Source organism: Gorilla gorilla, chromosome 2 (genome assembly GCF_029281585.2).
Source record: "Gorilla gorilla gorilla isolate KB3781 chromosome 2, NHGRI_mGorGor1-v2.1_pri, whole genome shotgun sequence".
In the NCBI taxonomy this organism is placed as follows: Eukaryota; Metazoa; Chordata; class Mammalia; order Primates; family Hominidae; genus Gorilla; species Gorilla gorilla.
The window spans coordinates 25,486,957-25,501,483 of record NC_086017.1 but is presented as its reverse complement, the minus strand read 5'-3'; the positions used below and the strand labels follow the sequence as shown (position 1 = coordinate 25,501,483).

At 39.0% G+C, this 14,527-nt stretch overlaps 1 protein-coding gene across 13 annotated transcripts in view; it reads left to right on the top strand.

Moving 5' to 3' along the window:
* ANKRD28 (ankyrin repeat domain 28) overlaps positions 1-9,570 on the top strand; it is a 195,011-nt gene extending 185,441 nt beyond the window's left edge. For 8 of the 13 annotated variants that reach the window (XM_019023464.4, XM_004033694.5, XM_063703422.1 and 5 more), the window contains 2 exons: positions 631-722; positions 6,064-8,031. In XM_019023464.4, the coding sequence (XP_018879009.1) occupies positions 631-722; positions 6,064-6,350 (379 nt within the window). In that variant the 3' untranslated portion in view covers positions 6,351-8,031. Of the gene's footprint in view, positions 1-630; positions 723-3,429; positions 6,041-6,063; positions 8,032-8,333 lie in introns of those variants that run through there. The other 5 variants (XR_008677970.2, XR_008677968.2, XR_008677969.2 and 2 more) reach the window with 3 other exon arrangements.
* The last annotated feature ends 4,957 nt before the right edge of the window (positions 9,571-14,527 follow it).

The following is a 14,527-nucleotide window of genomic DNA, read 5'->3' as shown; positions in this document are numbered from 1 at the left end:
ATATGTGTCTGTAAGCCAATAAGGTTTCTTAAAGAATCAAAATTTTTAATAATGTGAGCAGCCAACCTCCAGATAGACTGACAGAGATCTTACATCAGTGTCTCTCATTGTCCCTTGCTATTCCATTTTGAGGTTTAGTAAAGATAAAAATCTTAGAATATTGTTGCCCGTTCTGGGATTAGTCAGATCCCTTGAAGGTCCAAAAATTAGTCATGATGCTTGTAAGCTGTTTTCAAAGCCTATTAGAATTTATGCTACTGCGGTTTACAGTTTTTAATGTATAGTCTGTATCTTTACCAGCGTCATTCCTTAACAACGGAGGAATGCAATTTCAATGGTAAAATTTTTTTAAACATTGAAAAGTAACAAAAGGATTGGGTGAAGGTAGGGACCTGTCGATGGGACTTATGGCTGAGCTTGATGCCGAGCTACACGTTGACAAGGTGTGACAGTGCACTGCACAGAGGTTCTGCTCTCCCTGCCCCCATCTTTGTTATTAGGACTAGGTGCCTCGAGTTTGTACCTCTTGGTCTTCACAAGTTGACAAAAATACTCTTTGACAGCCAGGTGTGTATGTGTATGTGCATGCACATGCACATATATGTACATGTATCATGTTTTTTCCCCTAGACCTCTGCATGTTGCTGCCCGAAATGGGCTAACAATGGTGGTTCAGGAACTTTTGGGAAAAGGAGCAAGTGTGCTTGCAGTAGATGAAAATGGTAAGTTGGTTCTATATTCTCTTCCCTTAACCTAGAGCTTTTATCTTTTGATCCATATTTGAAGAGAAATAAACTTGGATATTTTTTATTGGTCAAAGAGGAGAGCTAAAGTTAATATTGAAGAGTAGTTTGTGGCAAAGGAATAAGGGCAAAAGAAATAGGAAAAGTTATCTAACAGATGTACTTCCGAATTCCTGTATCATCTGTTACAGCAAAGTTAGTATTTACTGTTTATACTTGCCACTTTCTGTTGTTTTAGTAGCCAAAGATTTTGTTCTTTCAGCAAATATGTATCAAGATCCTACTTAAGTACTAATATTCTTATTTAAAGCCAGTGTTTCTACTCATGCACTAGATCCTGTCCCCTTTTGCCTACTTCATAATGTCAGTTTGACAGTTCTCTTTTGTGTCCTGGAGTAGTAACATTTTTCGCTCTCTTCCTGTATTATTCCTCTCAGTATATAAACATTAGTTCCCTCATCCTTAAAAAATAATTTATAAATCTCACTGCTCCTGCCAGCTACTGCCATATTTCTCTGTCCCCTTTTGCAGCAAAACTACTCTCTTGCTGTCCGCAGTTATTCCTCTCATTCTTCCATTCTTTTGTTGTTGTTGTTATTGTTGTTGTTTGTTTTTGAGACGGAGTCTAGCTCTGTTGCCCAGGCTGGAGTGCAGTGGCATGATCTCGGCTTACTGCAACCTCCACCTCCTGGGTTCAAGCGATTCTCATGCCTCAGCCTGCCCAGGTAGCTGGGATTACAGACACCTGCCACTACGCCTGGCTAAATTTTGTATTTTTAGTAGAGACGGAGTTTCACCATGTTGGCCAGGCTGGTCTCAAACCCCTGACCTCAGGTGATCTGCCTGCCTTGGCCTCCCAAATTGCTGGGATTACAGGTGTGAGCCACAGCGTCCAGCCTCATTCTTCCATTCTCTCTTAATTTCCGTATAGTCAGGCCTTCTCCCCCTCACCCCTACACATAGCAAAACTGTTCCCATCAAAACCACCAATGACTTCTACTGTGTTAACTACTACTTAGCTCTCATTTTACTTGATAGATCAGCTTTTGGCACAGCTGAATGTTTCCTTTGATAAATTTTTTTACTCTGCTTTTTGAACCCCACACTTCCTTGGTTTTCCTTCTACATTACTAGTTATTCCTTCTTAATTTCTTTTACAAAATTTCTCCCTCTTCTTCTAGGACTCAATCCTTTGTTCTTTTTGCTTTCTCTATCTACATTGACTCCCTAGTGCTCTCATCAGTTCCTTTGGTTTTAAATACTACCTATAATGCTGAGGATTCCCAGATTTATCTCTCCAGCCCAGACTTCTCACAGTCTCTATATATCCACGTGCCTAATTGACACATCCATGTGGATGTCTGATAAACAGCTTAAACCTAGAATGTGCAGAACTGAACTGTTGATCCTTTCCCACTCCCCTTGCCAGACCTACTCTCCCCACAGCATCATGCTCTCCATTGAAGACAATTCTCATTCTTACAGTGGCTCAGGGCAAAACCCTTAGAGTCATCCTTGATTCCTCTCACTCATACTCAATGTATAGTCCATCAGCATATACTATTGACTCCACCTCTAAAGTAGATCTAAAATATGCCCACTTTTTTCTTTACTGCTACCAGCCTGACCTGGATCCTTTTAAAGTATATGAGAACATGTTACTCTTGAATTTCGGTTCTTCTTTTTTTTTTTTTTTTTTTTTTAAGAGGCGGGGTCTCACTCTGTTGCCCACACTAGAGTACAGTGGTGAGATCATAGCTGATTGTAACCTTGAACTCCTGGGCTCAAGAGAACCTCTCACCTCAGCCTCCCAAGTAGCTAGCACTATAAGTATGCATCACCAGGCCTAGCTAATTTATTTTTTGTGCTGACAGACTCTCACTATATTGTCCAGGCCAGTCTTGAACTCCTGGCCTCAAGCAATCCCTCCACCTCAGCTTCCCAGAGTGCTCCACCTGGCCCCACTCATAGTTCTTAAAATGACCTTACTAGGCCCTACATGATGTGTCCTCCACCTCGTTACCTTTCTGATATTATTTCCTACTCTTCTCCTTTCTCTGCTTCATGCTGCCATGCCAGCCCCTCCATAGCAGGGTTATACATGCATTGTGATCTTCATTCTGGCTGTTTACTCTGCCTGAACACTCTGTCCCCAAACATCCCATGACTAAATTTGTCACCTGTTTCAAATCTTAGCTCCAGTTTCATCTTCTCAATGAAGCATATTCTAACTACTCTTTACTACAACTTGCTAGATACCCCTACCATAGCATTCTCAGTCCTTGTTAAACTGCTCCACTCTTTCCTCTTTTTTTACATAAAGCTTTTAACATGTTGTATGTAATGTACTTTTTTGTTATGTTGATTTTGTGTCTTCTCCACTAAAGTGAATGTAAGCTCCACAAGAACAGTGAAATCTTTGTCAGTTGCATTCACTGATATATTCTTAGTGTTCTAAATAGTGCCTGAGCAAGTGGAGGCTCAGTGAATATTTGCTGCATGAGTGATTATGCCAAGCACTGTACTAACTTCTGATGATACAGTGTAAAATAAGACATAGTCTACTCCCTTGAATGGAGATAAGAGTGTAAACAGGCTATTAACGATACACTTAAAATAGTTTAATTGGAATAAGCATAGAATGCTATGAGAGTACTTAAGAGGGTCTTCAAATCCTTTCTTGCAGGATCAGAGAAGGCATCCCAAAAAATGTGACTGCTAAGCCAAAATCCAAAGGATAAGGAGAAAGTGGGGGAGGAACTTTCTAAGCAAAGAGTGGCATGTTAAGAGATAAAACTGGCCGGGCACGGTGGCCCATGCCTATGGTCCTAGCACTTTGGGAGGCCAAGGCGAGTGGATCACCTGAGGTCAGGAGTTCGAGACCAGCCCCGCCAACATGGCAAAACCCCGTCTCTACTAAAATTACAAAAATTAGCCAGGTGTGGTGGCATGTGCCTGTAATCCTAGCTACTTGGGAGGCTGAGGCAAGAGAATCGCTTGAACCCAGGAGGCAGAGGTTGCAGTGAGCCGAGATCATGCCAGTGCACTCTAGCCTGGGTGACAGAGCCAGATTTCGTCTCAAAAAATAACCCCCATGCAGAGGAGAGGAGGAGCCTGTTTTTAGTCATATTCTGACTAGAAAACACACCTGAAACAAGCTTCTTTCCCCACTCCCACTCTCATCCAAGGCATCCTGGCCTATGTAATGGGTTGTTCTGCCTGCCAGCAGCAGGAACAGCAGCAGGCACCTTTAGAAGAACCCTTGAAAGAAGTGTGGGCAGTGAAGCACTCCCCCAGCTACTTTGGACAAATAAAATTTAATTAAAAATACGGACAGCCTTCAGCCACTGCTGCCAAACTTGGAAGGACATCAGTTGTTCTCTTTGACCCTTGACAAAATGGGAACTTTACAAAGGGGGAAAAAATTACTTTTTGGGGCTGGGCACAGTGGCTTACTCCTATAATCCCAGCACTTTGGGAGGCAGAGGCGGGAAGATCACTTAAAGCCAGCAGTTTGAGACCAGCCTGGGGAACAAAGCGAGACCCTGTATCTACAAAAAAATTTAAAAATTAGCCAGGCATGGTGTGTGCCTATAGTCAGAGCTAGTCAGGGGGCTGAGGTGGGAGGATCACTTGAGCCCAGAGGTTGAGGGTGCAGTGAGCATGATCATTATACTGCACTCCAGCCTGGGTGACAGAACAAGACCGTGTCTCAAAAAAAAAAAAAAAATCCTTTTTGTATCAAGGCCAATATAGCATAGATGAAAATATGTGGGAGAACTGGAAGCAACCAGATGCCCAGTAGTTGAAATGTATAACTAAACCATAGTATAATCACACAATGAAATACTGTATAACAGTGAAAATGAACCAACTACAGTTACATACAACATTGATAAATCTCATATAATGCTACACAAAAATGCCAGATATGAAATAATACATACTATATGATTCCATTTATATTAAGTTTTTTAAAAACTCTAAACTGTAGGCTGGGTAAGGTAGTTCACATCTGTAATCCCAGCATTTGGGAGGCCGAGGCAGGCAGATCACTTGAGGCCAGGAATTTGAGACCAGCCTGGCCAACATAGCGAAATCCCATCTCTACTAAAAATATAAAAAATTAGCTGGTCATGGTGGCACACACGTGTAATCCCAGCTACTCAGGAGGCTGAGGCAGGTGAATCACTTGAACCCAGGAGGCAAAGGTTGCAGTGAGCCAAGTTTGCACCACTGAACTTCAGCTTGGGTGACCGAGCAAGACTCTGTCTCAAAAAAAAAAAAAAAGAAAAAACTATAGTGTTTATGACTCCAGGTTGAAAGCAAGGAAATTACTACCCCATAAGTCAGGATAGTAGTTACCATTGTGGAAGAAGAAAGGTGTAACGATTGGGTAGAGGATATATGGAGGCTTCTGGTATGCTGGTAATGTTCTCTTTCTTAATCTGTATGGTGGTTATACAAATGTATGTTATGTGATAAAACTATTAAAGTTCCATATGGTATAATTGAAGCTTGGCATCACACTATTATCACTTCTCTCCTGCTCCGTTCTCAAGACTGAGTCTTGTACCAACTGAGGTACCAAATGTTTCCTCCTTGGTTTGCTGTGTTGACACTTTGTGGTAACTTACGACTAAGGTCAGTTGTCTTCCGCTTAAAAAAAGAGAATATTTACAAAGGAAATATTTGTTTTGATTTAGTAGTTTTTAAAGTTCATCTGCTTAGTTTGTCTACTGTTTTTCTTCAAGAGACTATGACCCCAAGAGAAAAGTTAAATTGACAACTAAGTGTCATTCATTCAACACATATCTTTTGAGCACCTGCCCTGTGGCTGATTCATGAAGCTGTACACATTTAAGATTTCTTAGCATCAAAAAGTTTCCTTACATAACTACAAATTAAATTTTTTTATTTTTTCTTATCTTGACACTGATATAACTGCAAATTAACAGTAAATCTCTGCTTACCATCCTGAAAGAATATTCACTGATATGTGGTGTTTTTCTTACTCTAGCCCAGTTTTTTCTGTGAATTCAGATGGATACGGATAAGTTGTGAGACCTTGGGGAATCATTCTTCTCTGGGCCTGCTTCCTCTTCTGTTGTCTAGTCTAACGTCTCCTTCCACCCTAGGTTTCTATGGCTATTCTTTTTCTACTTATTAGAAACTTGCGAATCATGCTGGTTACAGCGATTTATTATAAGCTAAGTAATGTAAAATATGTCTAAAGTTGAAGTACTTTAGGCTTATTTCCTTGTCTTTGGTGAAATACATCTCAGGATGCTTAATTTTTAAATTTTATCTTTAATTCTAGGCTATACCCCAGCTTTGGCCTGTGCTCCCAATAAGGATGTGGCTGATTGCCTGGCTCTCATTTTGGCCACCATGATGCCTGTCTCATCAAGTAGTCCTTTATCATCCTTAACATTCAATGCCATTAACCGTTATACCAACACCTCAAAAACAGTCAGCTTTGAAGCTTTGCCCATCATGAGGAATGAACCTAGCTCCTATTGCAGTTTCAATAACATTGGAGGGGAACAGGAGTACTTATACACTGACGTGGATGAGCTCAACGACTCCGATTCTGAGACCTACTGAGAGGCTGAGGAGGAGGGAGTTCTCACAGTAAAGCTTCAAACTGTGCTTTTTCAGGAAAAAGGCACTTTGATATTCACGTAGAAATTCAACCTAAGAGGAAAGATCGCACAGTGAGCCAATGTTAAGAGATCTGATGACATTAGGAGGAAGAGTTTTAAAGGCAAGTTTTACAAAAGGAACTTCTAGAATCTTGAAATAGACTTGACTGAGGAAAACACATTGATGTCAGAATTCTTTGTGGAATTGTTTAATTTGGTTTTGCAGTGCCAGGAACAATTGGGGACACTGTGCACTCTAACCTGCTTACACAAGCAACACTATTGTAACACAAGAAATAAAGACACTAGATTTAAATTTTATCAATAAAATTACAACTAAATTTAAAGGCAATAAAAGTTTGGTACAGTAGGCATTATGTGCACAGCAAATTGCAAAAGGACCAAATAACTGAAAGGTTTTTTTAATAAAATGCCATTTTGTGGAAACTGGAGTAGATTAAATGAAACATTACCTAAACCAAACTGCAATATTTCTGGAAATGAAGCTGAGATTTGGTTTTAAATGTTGAGTTTTTTTGGTTTTTTTTTTTTGTTTTTTGGTTTTTTTTTAAGAAAACATCTGAAAGCCTTCCAATGCTGTATTAAACCATGAGAGAAAGCAGATGTATTTTTACATTTTTTTTTCTTTTACAGAACTATTTCAAATTTCCAATTTTTATACTATTAGAATTAAAAACCAGCTGACTGGGTGCAATACGGGTGAAAATACTTGTGACATAGACATTGAGATGGATTGGGGTCAGGCTGTTGCCCTGTTTTGAATGGTTTGGGTTTAAAATAGTACTATTTTTGTTTGAAAATGTAAAGAATTTCCTAGAAAAAAATTCATGAAATTAAAAAGTAGACTATTTCACCCTATTGCAGCTAAGTGGTCCTGGGGCATGGAGTCTTCAACCTCTCTACTTTGAATGGCACACCTTAGTCACTTATGTTACTTTTGTGTCCCCACCATGGGTTGGGGGATTTTTTGTTTATTCTGATCTATGAGTTTTGAAAAAGTGAATAATCAAAAGGAAAATAATTCCTTGTTGTTCATAAATTAAACATCACTAAAGTCTCTTGAAAGGCATTTCTGTATTGGGCAAGATTTAAAATACTAAAGCCTTAGGTCCTATTCATATTTAAAGTAGCACGTTTGTAACCTGTTACTATTTGGAGAGAGAAGCAGTTGCCTGCCAAATTGAAGACTACCTTTCAAATAGCAAAAGAGAGAGAGAAGGCTGATATTTCGGCTTTTAAATAAAGATTTGTGTGGTTCTGCTTTTACTGTAACTGTCACTTTCCCAGTGAAAATGATTTCATATACATTGAGGGTCTTACAGGTATGGGTAAAGTTCTATAAATTGCAACAAAATGATACCCAATTTCATTTTATCCTTTTTGTATTGTGAAACTGGAAACTTTATGACATTGTAAATTATCAGCTGGTTTTTCTGAATATAAAGTGTGAAAACACAGAACAGTATTTTGATCTATTTGATAATTTTGTGGGTTTTTTGAAGAATTAATGAGCATGTACATAGAAATAGTGACTGCTTGAATACTGTATTTACTTGCACTCTTTCAGTACATCAAGATTCCTGTATATTTTAGAGTATAATAAAACACAGATGTGAGTTGTATTTAATGAATAATGTATTTGTATCTGTGCATATTATCTACAAATCTATAAAGTTTCTAGGGCATTGACTACTAGATTTTAAGCATTTTTTCTAAAATATTTACAGAAATTATAAATCTAATCCCCCATCTTTTCTTTATAATATAAAGAAGTCATAATGAACCCTTCCTAATTATTAGTAGTAGGAAGGTGAATATGCATTTTAATGACAGTGGACTACATTTTCTATTGTACCTTTTGAAAAAAAAAAAAATCAAGCAGATTCTAAAAGTATACATATGTGTGCTTTCTCTTTCCTTTTAGGAATTCTCTTCTGAATTCCCTGAGGGAATTTTCTAGAATCTCAGAATTGAAAGAGACCTGAGGTTCATCCAGTCTCTAACCTCTTAACAAATGCAGGAGTCCCTTCTACAAGGGTGATCTTTCCACCTTGAACACTTCCAAGTGACTCTACCTCACCAAGCAGTCCATTCAGTTGTTGAGCAGCTCTAACTGTTAGAAAGGTCTTCCTTAGATGGAATTGAAGCCTCCCTCCCGGTAACTTCTGTCTTTGGGCCTGGGTCTGTCCTCCAAGAGAACCCTGAGAATGTTGGAAGGATGAATCTCGCACATTCTGCCATGTCTTCTCCTTTACAGGCTGTTTGACTTCTCTGCTGAAGTGATTTCCAGAAGGACTCATTTGACACACTATTAGATTTACCACATCTAATGAAATCCAAGGTGTAGCTATAAAGTGACAAGCTGTTTTTAATTTATCACATATGCCAGAACTTCTATCCTGCATCACTTATATGTAAATGATGCTGTTACCAAAAACATTAAGGTAGTTCTTGCAAATGCCACCCCACTAAGAAAACTATTTCATTACTTTTGTAATCCATCTGTGAGAGTCTGCCCCCCAGCTTAACCACTTCCTTTGGTCTGCACCCAATGAAGGGAAACCCCAAAGTGCTGTCTCAAATGGTATTTGAACTACGCCAGTATTGTTGGAATAAGTACATTAATTACTTGAATGAATGAACACAGCACCGTAGAAATTTCCTTTATGGTTACACCTTGTATGTCTAAAGCATTCAGGCCCTGTTCTGTAGTGTTTCTTATCCTCACACAGAGTAGAAAAGCCTGTTTGCTTTATTTAACTTATACATAAAAGATGACATCTGAAATATCTGATGTGTATTATAATACCAGCTTCTGCTCTAGAACTACTTTGGGTGAAATGGTGGTAATAGCAAATGACCTCCTTTAACAAGACACTCATCTCAAACAGTGCCATTTAGTTCAGGAGATCTCTAAGTGTAGCTGTAAATTTTGGGGTTAATTTGGCTTATATTGGACCTTTTAAAAGAAATAAAGTTTTTTAATGCAGTAAATCAAGTGTCTGTCTCCTTTACATGCAAACTTCTTTTCCCTTAAACTGTCTAGCATTGAATTGACAAGTTTTCCTTTTCTAATAAATAAATGACTTTTTAGCAAAGCTGTTTTAGACTTAAATGAACCTATCTATATGGGATTTTCAAATATATTTATTCAACAAATACTGCTTGCCTGCTGTATACTTGGGAGTGGGAATGGGCAGAAAACCAAGAAATTGTGATCTTGTCCTTTAGGAGCTTACAATTAATTTCATTGTGGAAAGGTATAAGTAGAAAGTAATAAAAGTGTAATTGAGGTAGAGATTAATTGATAAAAGGTACAGAATAAGATCACATTGGGAGGGAAGATCAGAACAGGCGTCATGGAAGACTAGGTGTGGACATTGAGAATCAGATTTGAACAGATGGAGAAGGGGGCAAATGATACCCTATGTGAAAAGAACAAAATCAGCAGCTCTTTAAATGGTTGGTGGAGTTGGTGGAGGGGCGCTCTGGGATAGAGTAGATACTGGCACTTAGCAATCCTGAGCATAGAAAGATGATGAAAATATACAAGAGAGCTAATTGGAAACATGTACAAGATTAGATGATAGAACTGAGAACAAGTAGATACAAATAGGCGATGGGAGGAACAGGTGAAGAGGGCTTTAATAACCTTTCTCAAAGTGGTCTTTATGCAGGTAATAATAATAGAAAATGCCTATGCAGCATTTATCATGTACCAGGCAAGGTTGTAAGTACTTGAAATAAATTATCTCTTAACCCACACAACTGTTCTAAGTGGTAGGTACTATTTATAGCACCATTTAACAGATGAGGAAAGAGGTGGAGATGAAGTAGTGTTTGCCCAAGGTCACCTGGCTGGTAATTTGTGAAGCCTAGATTCAAATCCAGGCAGTCATGTCCATTGTCGGTGCTCTTAACCCCCTAATGACTGCTGACATGCAATCTGGTCTTTGTTGAAATTGTTGATTTTGAAGTTGAGACACACACTGAATACTAAATTATGTAAGTTCCCCTCATTTTATTCTCCTAGGTTATTTTTAGGAGAAACACGTAAATCTGACTGCAACAGGTGTTTATTGAACACCTGCTATGTGCCAGGAACTGTGCTAGGCTCTTGGCATACAGCAGTAAAGGGGTAGGTAACATAGTTTGCCCTCAGGAGTGGATCCTAAAAGAATGATGTCTTCTTACATTTCAGTTGCTGTTGCCACCTAACCACCCCAAATCTAAGTTGTTTAATCACTCTTACTCATGCCTCTGCAGATTGGCTGACATCAGCTTGTGTGGGTGACTGCTTCAAGCTGGATCTCTGGCTGGGCTTTACTACCTGCTGTGAGTTGTGCTTCCAGTTGCTCCCATCTATGTTCATTCTTGGGCCTGGGCTAAAATAGAAAAGTTATACAGAAGTTTCCACACTGATGGTAGAAGCACAAGAAGGCAAGCCCAACCACACAAGTATGGTTTGTGCCTTCTGCGTGCATCACATCTGCCAACACTCCACTGGCCATAACAAATCGTGGCCACGCCCTGCCTCAGTGGGATGGGGCAGTATTCTCTGCCATTTTGGGGAGTATAGTTTGGGTTCCATTTCCACAGTTAGGCCAAAGTGATGCCAACCGATTTGTTGCTGTTTCAACTTTTCCATGGGAATGCTTGGTAGCCTTTCCTTTATTCCTGTTCCTTCTCTTTTTGTGGTACCCTTACAGTGTGGGTAGTCCAGATATAAAACTGGGCAACAAACATGTATTTTGAGTTGGAAAGTTCTTGCTTGGCAGTACTACTGATTGGTTGGTTGGTGGATCTGCCCTTTTTCAAAGGTAGAAAACCAACCTCTTCCCTACTTCAGTGTCCAGAAGAATGTAGCACCAGTCCCCTCTCTGGTGTGTTAACTGTGTTCATCCCTTTCAAAGCACAACCTAATCTGAAAGAAGATAGGAAAGCTTGGCTAGTGACTACTTTTAAGACAAAAAATGCTGATATCTAGTGCTCTCCCTTCTAGATCAGTTCTCCATCTCTCCCTCTCCAGCACTTAAAAAATGTCTCCATCTCTCTGCTTCATTCCTCTTTTTGTGTTACTTCTCATTTCCTTGTGGTTGTCTCATTCCCCTTTCCCCTATGACTCTTACTTGTCTACTATCTTAATTAGAATTGAAATACCTGTCTACTAGCTTAATTAGAAAAGAAATATTTCCTTAATTTGAAACTAATTTTTTAAAACATTTTATGATCAAGGGAACATGTGCAGGTTTGTTATATAGGTAAACTGCATGCCGTGGGGGGTTAGTGTACAGATTATTTCATCACCCAGGTAATAGGTGTCGTACCTAATAGATAGTTTTTTGAACATCTTCCTCTTGCCACCTTTCACCCTCAAGTGGGCCCTAGTGTCTGTTCCCCTCTTTGTGTCCATGTGTTTTTATTGAAAAAAATAGTAATTTAATCTTATCTTTCTCTTTACCCTTCTTTAAGAAAAATTAAATTTTCATCTTTTTTTAATCCCTTCATGGAAGCCAACATAAATTTTCATCTTTAAAGCCCAAATGGTCAAAAAGCTTTTGCTAAATGATGTCAGTGAAAATGGCAAGAGGAATGACCTCCGAAAATTAGCTTCTTCATAAGAGCCGTGATAAAACTGGCAAAATTTCTCAGAATCGACTGTTTAGAAGTCTGAAAATTAAAGGCTGCCAGCAATCTCAGGAGCATTTAGTTCAAGAAAAACTACTGAATCTACCTAAGACCAACAGCCTTGGTCATGTTTTAACTTGGATTAGTTGCCTTTTTCACTGTTCAGCTGTAGAAGCCCTGAAAACTAACAGCCCACATTCCTGTTGCAGCCTAGCAGCCACCAGAAGGAACAAAACAAAGCTAGAGCTCTTTCAAAACCTCATTCTCCATTATTTGACCAATGCACTTAACAACAGAGTATCAAAGTATGTGAGGCAAAAACCGGTAGAACTGCAATGAGAAATAGATGAATCCACTATCATAGTTGGAGACTTCAACACCCCTCTATCACCTAATGGACAGAACTAGCAGGCAGAAAATCAGTAAGGACATAGTTGTGCTTAACACCATCAACCAGCTGGATCTAGTGAACATCGAGACCAGCCTGGCCAACATGGCAAAACCCCGTTTCTACTAAAAATACAAAAATTAGCCAGGCGTGGTGGCAGGCACCTGTAATTCCAGCTACTTGGGAGGCTGAAGCAGGAGAATTGCTTGAACCTGGGAGGTGGAGGTTGCCATGAGCTGAGATCGCGCCATTGCACTCCAGCCTGGGCAACAAGAGTGAAACTCTGTCTCAAAAGAAATGTTCTAAAATCAATCATGTATGTGTTCACCTTAGGAAACTAGAGAAAGAAAAGCAAAATAAATCCAAAGTAAGCAGAAGACAAGAATTAAGAGTAGAAATCAATGAAATTGAAAAAATATTTCAGTAGAGAAACAACAAAATCAAGACTTGGTTTTTTTTAAAGATTAATAACATCAGTAAAACTCTAGCCAAGCTAAAGGGGAAAAAAAAAGGACACAACTAATATCAGAAATGAGAAGAGACTTCAATACAGAGCAGAGCCCATAGATGTTTAAAGGATAATAAAGGAATATCATGAACAACTTCATGCCAACAAATTTGATAACCTAGATGGATCTTAAAAGACAATTTGCCAAAATGTACACAAGAAGAAATAGGCCTATATCTGAATGGACCTATATCTATTAGAGAAATGGAATCAATAATAACCTTCCAAAACAGCACCAGACCCAGATGGATTCACTGATGAATTCTACTGAACACGCAGGGTGAAATTATACCAATTCTCTACAGTGTTTTCCAGAGATAGAAGCAGAAAGAATATATCCTAACTCGGTCAAGGAGGCCAGCATTACCTCAATTTCAAAACCAAAGATTATAAGAAGACTGTAGGCCAGGCGCAGTGGCTCACGCCTGTAATCCCAGCACTTTGGGAAGCCGAGACGGGCGGATCACCTGAGGTCAGGAGTTCGAGACCAGCCTGACCAACATGGAGAAACCCTGTTTCTAATAATAATAAAAATTAGCCGGGCATGGCGGCGCATGCCTATAATCCCAGCTACTTGGGAGGCTGAGGCATGAGAATCACTTGAACCCGGGAGGTGGAGGTTTCAGTAAGCCAAGATCACGCCATTGCACTCCAGCCTGGATGACAAGAGCGAAACTCCATCTCAAAAAAAAGAAAAAAAAAAGGCAATATTTCTCATGAACATAGATGCAGTAATTTTCAGCAAATCAAGATACTAGCTAGATACAACACAATCATGATAAAAATTCTCAGTAAACTAGGAAAATGGGAACTTCCTCAACTAGATAAAGAACATCTATTAAAAAAAAAAAAAAAACCTCCAGCCTGGGCAATATGATGAAACCCTGTATCTACAAAAAATACAAAAATTAGCCAGGCATGGTGGCACACACCTGTAGTTCCAGCTGCTCAGGCGGGTGAGGTGGGAGGATTGCTTGAGCACAGGTGGTCATGGCTGCAGTGAGCCATGATCATGCCACTGCACTCTAAGATCAGGAACAAGACATGGATGGCCCCCTTCACCACTGCTTTTCAACATCATACTGGAAGTTTTAGCTAATGCAATATAAGACAAGAAAAGGAAATAAAAAGTATGCAGGTTAGAAAGGAAGAAGTAAAACATTTTCACAAATGACATGATCATTTATGTAGAAAATCAGAATGAATTTTAAAAGTTGGAACTAATAAGTAATTATACCAGTATTGCAAGATACAAGGTTCATATACAAAAATCAATTACTTTCTCATATGCCAGCAGTGAACAGTGAATTTGACATTTGAAACACAATACTATTTACATTTGTACCCAACATACAAAGTACTTAGGTATAAAACTTGTAAAAATGTATAAGGTCTATATGAAGAAAACTCCAAAACTCTATTGGTAGAAATCAAAGAAAAAATAAAGGCAGAGATAGTCTGTTCACGAATAAAAAGACTATTTTTAAGATGTCAGTTCTTGCCAACTTTATAGATTCAGTGCAATCTCAATTAAAATCCCAGCAAGTTATTCTGTGGGTATCAACAAACTGATTTTAAAGCTTATATGGAGAGG